This window comes from Numenius arquata, chromosome 11 (assembly GCF_964106895.1).
Source record: "Numenius arquata chromosome 11, bNumArq3.hap1.1, whole genome shotgun sequence".
NCBI classification, from domain to species: Eukaryota; Metazoa; Chordata; class Aves; order Charadriiformes; family Scolopacidae; genus Numenius; species Numenius arquata.
In genome coordinates, this window is record NC_133586.1 from 34,682,990 (window position 1) to 34,692,618 (window position 9,629).

At 53.6% G+C, this 9,629-nt stretch overlaps 1 protein-coding gene across 1 annotated transcript; it reads right to left on the reverse strand.

Annotated features, from left to right (window-relative positions):
- Positions 1–5,458: 5,458 nt before the first annotated feature.
- NKX2-5 (NK2 homeobox 5) lies at positions 5,459–9,028 on the reverse strand. Its single transcript, XM_074156217.1, has 2 exons — positions 7,703–9,028; positions 5,459–6,917 (listed from the first exon to the last, which is right to left on the reverse strand). Exons 1-2 carry the CDS (start codon positions 7,992–7,994, stop codon positions 6,310–6,312), a joined length of 900 nt encoding a protein of 299 aa, XP_074012318.1. The 5' UTR covers positions 7,995–9,028; the 3' UTR covers positions 5,459–6,309.
- Positions 9,029–9,629: the final 601 nt, after the last annotated feature.

A 9,629-nucleotide genomic window follows, 5' to 3' on the forward strand; every position in this document is an offset into this window, starting at 1 on the left:
GTGCACATCTGTACGCTGCACCTCCGCTGACTGCAGTGACTGCTCTGAAAGCAGCTTTTATTTTTCACAGATAGTAAGGAGTACAAAAAAAATCCTGGCCAGGAAGATGGGATTTGGGGGCAATTTCTAGGAGCCAGTACTGTGACTTATTCAAAGCTTATGCTGGAGGACAGTGCAATCTATTTAGGAAATGACTGCTGTGCTAAAATAAACCATGGTATATTGCAGCAGCAGAGTGCACCAAATCCTATTCCCAATATGCAGAACACCTAGAAAATGTTTCTGAGAGTAGATGTTTTTAACTGTGGAAGTTAACAATTTGTTCAACAACATGATTTGTTGGTTCTAGGACTAAAATGCCTTTCTAAATTATGTTTGCTATGTTTCTTACTAAGTAGTAGTTAGAGCAGTTAGCAGAATTTGAAATACTTGACAAACTTGCTTTTCTTTTCCTATTTGAGCCTTTTAACTCCTGACCTTGCCCACTGTACAGTAGTGTCATTCATGCTTGTTCCTCCTTCAGCCTACTCATCTCCACAAATAGTAATTTAGCTCCAGGATGTCTCCCCAAGACCAATTAATTTTATCCAACCCTAAGAAATAAAATTATTTTGGCCACTAAGAGATTCTGCCCCTTTGCAAGTTCATTTTTCCTTTTGGACAACTTATTTTTCCAGCACTTCAAACTAAGCAAGTATTGAGTGGTCTCTGCGAACCTTATTTGTGAGCCCCTGCACTTGCACGGCCGGTGCTTACAGCTGTGTAGGAGTCAGCATCTGCCTTTGCTGACCCAATTGCAAACATGATGCCCTTCTCTAACGGAGCTGGGAAAAGTGCCCAGATCTCCTGACTTACAGACCTGTGGTTTAGCCATTTGCCCAGGCTTCTTTGTTGACACTTAAAAAAAAAAAAAAAAAAGAAGCTATTTTAAGCAGGGATGACTTAACAGACATCTTATAGTCTCAGTGGAGTCAGCACATCTACTGCTCAGCACACAGAGCTGGTTTTAAAATGCCCTGCTTTGCTGAATTTTCATCTCTCTGCCTGGGCTTCTGTCAGCTTTTCCTCTTGCTCAGTTTCTGGGAAACAGTTTATTTTCTGTCTTATCCTGCCTCTTAGCATATTCATCCAGACTCCATCGACCTGGCTTGTTTGTGATTTGCAGTTCGAGTAACTTCTTTAAGCAAAATCCCCTGTTTTTACTCAGTCTCAGCCAGCCCATCAGCTCTAGTAGCCATTCCAAGCAACAGCCTGGGGCAAGCCGGTGCAGTACTACCATAAAAATGGTAGAGATGCTTTAAAACTGGTCAGTTAGCTAAGGCACAGCAGTACAACCTTCACACTAGCTAGAACCAGCAGCAATAATCGAGTTCAGCTGGAGCTTTTACTCTGTGTTTCCTGAAGGCTGCGGTGGGAAGTGAGAAGAGGGGAGTTTGAGATCCTTAAAGATCCCTTGTTAGCACCTAGAAGGGAAAATCTGTGTGGATCAGCGCACTATGCATGAAGTGAAGGAAGCAGTAAGGATGAGACCTCTGTTGAGGCTAGATGAGAGTTTTTACTAAAATAATAAAACAAGCTGTTTTGAGAGAGGAAAAGCTGGTGGAATAAAACCCACTGGAATTCCTTTTGGTGTGGAAATGAACTAGGGAGAGGTTAGGAAAGGCCTGTGGCTGATGGACTGCTCCAAGTAAATGCAGCTTTCTTCCTGACTGATGCTCTGGAGTGGCAGGGTTTAAAATGACTGCAGGAGACAGGTAGTGATTTTCAAGGAACTTATTCCATGTCACTTTGCTAAACCTTGATTGATTAACTTTCACAAATGTTTTGCCAGTGCTTGATCTTCTGGTAGGAGAAATCCCCACTTCCCTCTCTTTCTGCATCAAGATGTAGCATTGAGTTCATGTTGTAGTCAATAACTAACCACCCAGGAATGAAAAATCAGACTCCAGCCTGAAAGCCTATCCCTTTCTCACTTTGGAGACAACGTGGAGTAGCATTTTAAAGGTATTGATTCTTCTTAATAATCCCCTTTAACAAGAAATCACTTAAGGCTGATATTGATCTAAACTGTTGTCAGTGAGATGAATTGGGAGCAGGGGGATAGGGAGAGGGTTGTTGGTCTGTTGTTTTCCTGCTGGGCTCCTCGGGAACATTGAAACATTTTGCTAATTCCTTCCAGGATCGTATCTCTTGTTTTCTGACTCCAGAGAATAACTTTCTATGTGAAAACTCCTTGAACTTAAGGAATAAAATTCTGGCCACAGATGCAGTTTAGGAACTGCAGGGGTGTTATTTGGGAAAAACAATTACTTCAGTTCCTACAAAAATGCTAAAGACGAGGGATTTGGTATTGGTCCCTTACAGCTGACAACTTGTTCCTATACAAACTGTGAATTCCAAATGGTTTGTATAAACCTACCATATGCAGTTTGTCTCCAGAAGACAAGTGGGCTGAGCTGCACTTGCCCTGTTACCTTCAGGTGGAGCTGGAGCACTGAATTCTTCTAAAAAAGCTGGTCTAAAACAGAGAAATGAATGCCAGTGCCAGGCTGTGTAATCCAAAAAAAAAAAAAAAAAAAAAAAAAGCTGAGGACAGTGAGACCAAATCCAAACGCAAATCTTATTAAAACCTCCTTTCTACACCTTCTAGCACGACCCCAAACACCAAGAGGATCTCTGATTCCAGGTTCCCCAGGGAAGCACCAGTAGTCCGCACTTTCCCCTGGAATACTGTTTTCTAAGCACAGGCTTTTCATATCATTCTGTAGATCTGAAACACTTCAGACTCGGACAGAGAAACATATCAAGTTTGATGCGTTCAGTTTTTCTAAGCCTTTGAGAGGATTGGACCCAGGAGGGCACATCACCGTGCTGTGGTGTGTGCCGACAGCCTGGGTACTTTTGGAAGTCCTGGGGAGACCTTTTACCGCCGCCTGACCCTGTTGGCTGTACTGGCTGCGGAGGCTGTTCTTGCTGTGGAGCTGCAGCCGGGGGTGAGACAGACTGGAAGATCAGGACTAATAGAAATGGGGTGTCTGTGTATGTGAAGACAGTGAGCCCCCCTTGGCCAAAATCAGTGTGCCGGGGGTTAATTCCTACTATATATCTCTCTTGCGCTTCCCCTTAATCCAGCTAATGAAAGGTCTTTAACCGGGCCTTGCTCTGCGGCTGCCGGTGCCTCTGCCAGAGCTGGGACTGCCGCACGGCGCTCGGCCTCAGCCAGCTGCGGCTGTGTCCTCTGCCTAAATCGCTTTCTGAACTGGCTCCAAGGCTCCAGCTGCTGTTCCAAGCCCCCGTCTTATCCTGCCATGCATCTGCTCGTGATGCAATTCCCACAGGAATGGGGAAGCGTGGGGAGGAGGGGAGTGTGCAAGCAGCGGTGTGAGCAGAGGCTGTAGTACGTCCATCCCTACTGAGAATGAGCACAGTCCTGGAAATCAGGCCCAAAGCTGGTGCCCAGAACAGCCTCTGCAGTGCAACAGGAGGCTGAAATCCCACTGGACAGTTGCATTCCCTGATAGCTGTACCTCTGAGAGGAAAAGAAACAGATTTTAAGAAATGAAGAGATCTGAGGAAGGGAAAGGATATTTGGAGTATGTGGAGACGGCTGCTGTGTTGATGTGTGGAGGTACTTTTTCCTGTGGCTTTTCCTGGAGTCTCAGTACAGTCCACCTTGGTAGACCACTTAGTAAAGGGCCCTACTCGGGGCCAGCTTCTGAAAGTAGCGGTTCAAGTTTTAGCTAATCTTAATGCTTACCCTTATGTCAACTCAGGACTTGTCCTGTCTCCTGAGGGCTGCCTGTGAGCTCTGATCCTGGCCAAGCTCCGCAGTGGCAGGATCCATCTGCCAGTGACACCAGTGTCACGGAGCGGCATGGCAGATTTGTGCTTATTTTACAGATCAGGCAAACTGAGGCACCAAACTGCGACTCCACTACAGCATCCAACAGTGACAGAGTTTAAGCCTGGCTTTCTTCTGCCCACTCCCATGCTCTTTGCCCAGGGCTCTTGGAAAGGTAGACACCCTTGGCTCTCTTACAGCAGAGTATTTTCTGGCTAACCTGCTGCCTCTCCAGCATCTGCTGAAGTCTGTGTCCTTCTAAGGCAAAGCCTGTGTAGGAAGAAGGCAAAAGTCATAATGCAGCCAGTGATATCGGGGTTAGAGAGATTTCAAATGAGGAGAAGTAGCCTTTGGTTCTTCCCGGGCTGCACAGCTGTGGGGCCGGCCCCAGCTCCTGTGCACTTAGGGGCCGGCAACCCTGTGTCCCTGCTTCAGGCTGGCAGGCTCTGGTCCCCTTTGTTGTAACAGACCCGATGTCCCTCTGTCTCTCTGGGTAAGTGCCCCCGAGGCAGACTCGGGGTGGGGTGGGGGCAGAAGGCCACCCTTTGCCCAGCCCTGAGCCCCAGACAGGTGTCTATGCTGCATTAGGGGCTTTGTGAGCAGCACCCAAGGCTCGTCTTCCATTTCCAGAGATAGGAAGGCGGTCGGAGCTCCTTATCTGTGCAATCCTACCTCGGGGTGTGTGTGTGTGTGAGGTTGGTCCCCTTGGGAAGGAGGGATAGAGGCTGCAGGCAGCTTCCCTTCACCGGCAGCCTTTCATCCTATGTCCCAGGGCCACAGCCACCCTGTCTCCATCCCTGTTTACTGATGGGACCGATATGGCCAAGGCGGGAGAGATTGCGGGTTCCTCTAATCGCCTTGTCACCGGGCCGGACAATCTCAGACACTCAGAGGATGTTTTGACTGCGCTGAATTACAATGTTTGTTGTTTCTCACTCCCAATAATTGACATTTGATAGCGACTACTGTAAAAGCGGCCGAGAGGCTGGTGCCGAGGCAGAGGAGAGGCAGGGACCCGGGCGGTGTGGAGCCCCACTCGCTGCCCCGGGGCAGGCGGGGGGTCCTTTGCCCCTCTCCCTCATGGGGACAGGGCGCAGAGGGGCCGCGGAAACCTCCCGCGGATGCGGGGGACAGTTCCCATGATTCGGCAGAGGCCGATCCCCTTGGTTTATGGCTTGGGGTGCTTGTACCCCCCTTGCATTGCTTTTCTGTACAGGGAAGAAATCAGCCGCTCGCTCCTCGCCCCCGGAGACTCGGAGCGATGGGAAGGAACGGGGATGACTCCCACTCCAGCCCGGGTGGGGAACGGGACGCGGCCGGTGCACAGCGGTCCTGCCCGGGCTGTCACCTCAAAAAGCGGCTTTTTAAATTGTTTTTGAAAGACGTTAAAATAGAAGCACGGTTGGCAGGCATCAAAATGGGAAATACTGAAATGACGGGAGGGCTACACGAAGCGAAGGGGGCGGGGGGGGTGGGGGGGAACCGGCAGGGAAGGGCTCCCGGAGCGGAGGAGGCGGCAGCGTGCGGCCGGTGAGAGCCCCCGGGGCGGGCGGCTCCGTCGGCGGGGGATGTTGGGGGGGGTGGGGGCCGTGCCGCACAAGGAAGGCCAGGGACGCGCAAGGTTAAGCCACTCTCTTTAATGACAACTCGCTGATCTCCATCAGCTTGTACAGCAAAGGGAAACACGTACGAACGGACGGCGGGGCGAGGGGCGGACAGTGCATTTCAATACTAACTCAGGTTTTAGTGCATAACCCTACGGGGACCTGGCAGGTCGGAGTGTCTGTATTCCTCGTTCGGGGGGGTGGTGGTTGTGGGGTCTGTCCTCATCCGTGCCCTGGCGATACCCGCTCCCGGCCCGGTACCGGGCGCCTGCGGAGCGCAGCCGAGGCCGGCGTTAGCAGCCTGGCAAGGGGAGATCTGGGCGCTGGCGAGATGCTGAACTGGCCGGAGAGCGGGGACCGCACGGGAAGTGCAAAAATATTAAATGTGGATCTCAATAATAATTAGTATAGAGTAAAAATTGAAGAGGAAAAAAAAAAAAAAAAGAGTTGTAGGGCTAGCTGTTGTTGGGTTCAACTCAAGCAAAATGACAGGCTGCTTTGTAGGAAGGAATGAGGGGAATTACCGGGGAGAAGACCCCCATAGAAGGGAGAGCGAGAGGGGCCGGGGCCGGGCGCACGGGTCGGGGGCTGCGGGCAGCGCTGAGCTCCCCCTGCGCGCTGCCCGCCCGGCCCGGCCCGAAGCGCAAGGATCGCACGAAATACTGAAGAATTCCCCGCTGGAAATGGCCGCCACGCTCGAGAACCCCATCGGGATGCTGCAATGAACCGTCCTCATCCCCCCGCAGCCTGGAAATGTCCCGAGACCGGCTCGCAGGCGCGGCCGAAGCCCCTCCATCCCCGGCCCCGCGGTCTCGCCGGTGGCCGTGGTCCACGGAGGGGAGTGGGCTGGGTGCGGGGGCGGCTCTACCAGGCTCGGATCCCGTGCAACGTGGAGATCCCCGCGTTTCCCTGCGGGATGGGCGTCTGCACTGAATTCAAGTCCCCTACGCTGAAGTTCATGAAGTTGTTGCCGGCCGCCGAGGGCTGCATGGTCTGCATGGAGGGGTAGTTGCAGTTGTAGTTGGCGTTGCAGGCGGGGCTGTTGTAATTAGTGTACGCGGGGTAGGCGTTGTAGCTATAGGGGTTAATGCTGACATTGTACGGCGAACTGTAGGGAGAAGACTCTCCCAGGCAGGGCTTCCCATCGCGCACCAGCACCGGCACCGCTATCCGCCGGGGGGGAGGGATGCCCACCATTTCGAGGGTCTGATCCTGTCTCTGCCTTTTGCATTTATACCTTCGATTCTGGAACCAAATTTTCACCTGGGTGGAGGTGAGCTTTAGGACGTTCGCTAGATGGTCTCTCTCGGGAGCTGAGAGGTATTTCTGCTGCTTGAACCTTCTCTCCAGTTCGTAGACTTGGGCTTGAGAAAAGAGGACGCGAGGTTTCCTCCTTTTCCTCTGTCTGGGGCGCTCGGGATCTTCCAGGTCTCTTTTCTCCTGCTCCAGGCTCTTGTGCAGGGAGCACAGTTCTGCAGCAAAATAAATGGGCAAAGGAAAACGGGGGAGGAAAAAAAAATGTGTAAAATAAATAAGTAAAGCAGCGTTCAATAAACCGCATGCATCGTGAGTGAGCCCCGTGCCCCCGGCTCTTCCCCGGCCCCGCAGGCCGCCGCGGCGACCCGGTCCTGCGGCAGCGGGACCGGCCCTGCCCCGCTCTTTAAGTACCTCCTTAGTAATTTTCTGACGGTCTTTTTTTTGTTGTTGTTGTTGTTTGTTTGAAAACAAGGATGCTCCGTGCCCTGATTTGAGTCGCGGCCGCCTGTGCCACAGCGCGAATTTACCGCGTGTAGCTTTTGTACCGAATCCCACCCCGACCCCATTCGCTCAGCCGAGAGAATTAGAAATCAGATTTGTTGCCTAATTTCTGGAAAGACTCGAGGCCTCTCGTATCATCCTGCAGTTTTGCCCCTCCCGTCGGGCAGCCAGCGCGGCCGCGGCCCCTGCCCCGCTCGGGGGAGCCCTGGTAGGGGTCTCCCGGACCGGGCTCGGTGGGACGCTCCCCGCCGTGCGTCTGTCCCGCGGATCCTAGGAGGGGATGAAGATGCTCTTCCTCCCCGGGCCCCGAGGCCGGGCGCGGTGCCTTCCCCCGGCAGCCCCGCACCGTCCCCTCTTCCCCCCGCCTCCCCGGGGGATCCTGAGCCTCCCTCGGCCGAGAGCCCAGCCCCGGGCTGCGGGTCGCCTTCCGCTTGCCCTCCTTTTTTCTCAGCTCCCCCGGCGAGCGCCGGCCAGCCCCGCCGTTCCTCGCTGGCTTTACCTTTCTTGTCCTTGGCGTCCTTGGCCGAGTCCATTTCCACGTAGCTTTTAACGTAGTAGGAGCCGGGGAAGGCGGCGGGGGTTTTGGCCGGGTGGGCCTCGGGCAGCTCCTCCCGCAGGTCGGGCAGGGCCGGGGGCTCGGCGCTGTACGCCTCCTGCTTGAAGGTGGCCAGCATACAGGAGGGGGAGGACAGCGAGGAGAGCTCCATGGAGGCCAGGCCGCTCTGATGGTGTTCCAAGTTCAAAATATCCTTCACCGAGAAGGGTGTCGTTGTCACAGGGCTAGGAAACATTGCGGAGGAGAGCAGGGCAGCGGCCGGAGCCCAGGGTCATGGAAAAGCAGGTGAGGAGCAGCCAACCTGGAGCAGTGGTGGAGCGTGGGCTCACGGAGGGGGCACATAGCATTCCCGCGAGTAGCCTTGACTTGTGCACTGGAGGCAGGTAGGACCAGACCATAAGGGAAGGGAAGGAGGGACTAGGCAGTTTTTGGGTGACTTTAGCTTTCTATTGGCCAACATTGCAGTGATGGTATGAGAGATGCAAAGTTCCATGTCACCTAATATAGTAATACATCTCAAAAACATCCCCACTCATTTAAAGGGGCGGCACTGTATTTATCCAGCTTTTCCCCGCTGAGTTTGTTGATCCATTAAAAAAAAAAAAAATCCAGAATGGCCTAATGTGTACAAAGCCACTATCTGATGCTATCTATCATACAGTCAGATTAAATAAACAGGCCGGGAGGAAACCATCAACCAAATATGTGCTGATTTCATTTTATTTTTCTTTTTTTTAAGCGAGGGAACGGAGGTTTCGTTTTTAGTATTCTGCAGTATCCGATCGCAGGAACTAGACAACGGGAGTGCGCTCTTGTGTGAAGCGCGCTCAAGAGGAAATCCGCTTTTAGGATTTATTCAGATACTCTCAAGCAGCACAACGCCCGCAAAGTCCAGCTGACGGGAGAGAGACCCTCAACAGCCCTTGCCTGGCTTTGGAGAGAGAAATGCTGGTTAGGTTCCCCCCCCCCCGCCCTCCGTCTCTTTGTAAAGCTTTCAAACAAAACAACCCCCCCCTCAAAGCACTGTCTGCAAGAAACGCGGGTTGAAGGCGTTGCAAAAGATATAGGGGTTCTGGGGGGTAGAGAGGAATAAGTCAAAGCAACCGGGCGCGGGGCTGCGGCCGGGGACGAGCACCGGTGCCGGCCGGCTCCCCGCAGCAGAAGTGGGGGGCTCATTAACTTAACGCGCTTGGAGTCGTTAAAATAAACCTTAGTGGCAAAGTCGCAGGTTGAGGAGGGGCGTTACGGCGCCTTCTGGCTTCGGGGGGGCGAGGTAAAAAAAAAAAAAAAAAAAAAAATTAACTAAAAAAATCTCCTCCAGGGAGTTATTCGGTGCGGCCCGCCCGGCTCCGGGAGGCACGGGCATGGGCTCGTCCCCTCCAAGCCCCCGCGGCCGGGGCCGGCGGGAGATAAGGCAGGGCCCGGGGAGCCGAGCGGAGGAGCCCTGCGGGGATGCGGTGAGTTGGGGGGGGATGTTCCTCGGCTGGGCCCTGCCCGGGGAAGACGCGGGGCCTCAGGGCGAGTTTTGCAAATCCTTCCTCCTTCCGCAGCCGGAGGAAAACCCTCCGGGGCGAGTGGAAAGGCGGACACCTGCCCGCAGCTCCCCTCTCCGGGCTGCTCCTGTCCCCTCTCCCGCTCCCCTTCCTGAGATTTTGTGTCTCGGCACCCTTGGGCTCCCTTCTGGGGAATTTAGCTGAGGATGTTTTTACGGGCGATGCCGTGACTTTGGTCCCGCTCTCTGGGCCCCGCTGCCCGGTGCGGCAGCAGCCACAGCCCCGGCGCTCGCAGCCCCTCGCTTGCAGCCGTCTGCGGGTGTCCTGAGAGCCGTTTGTCCGCGAACCGGATCCGGATCTTGCGATGACAGTTGGAG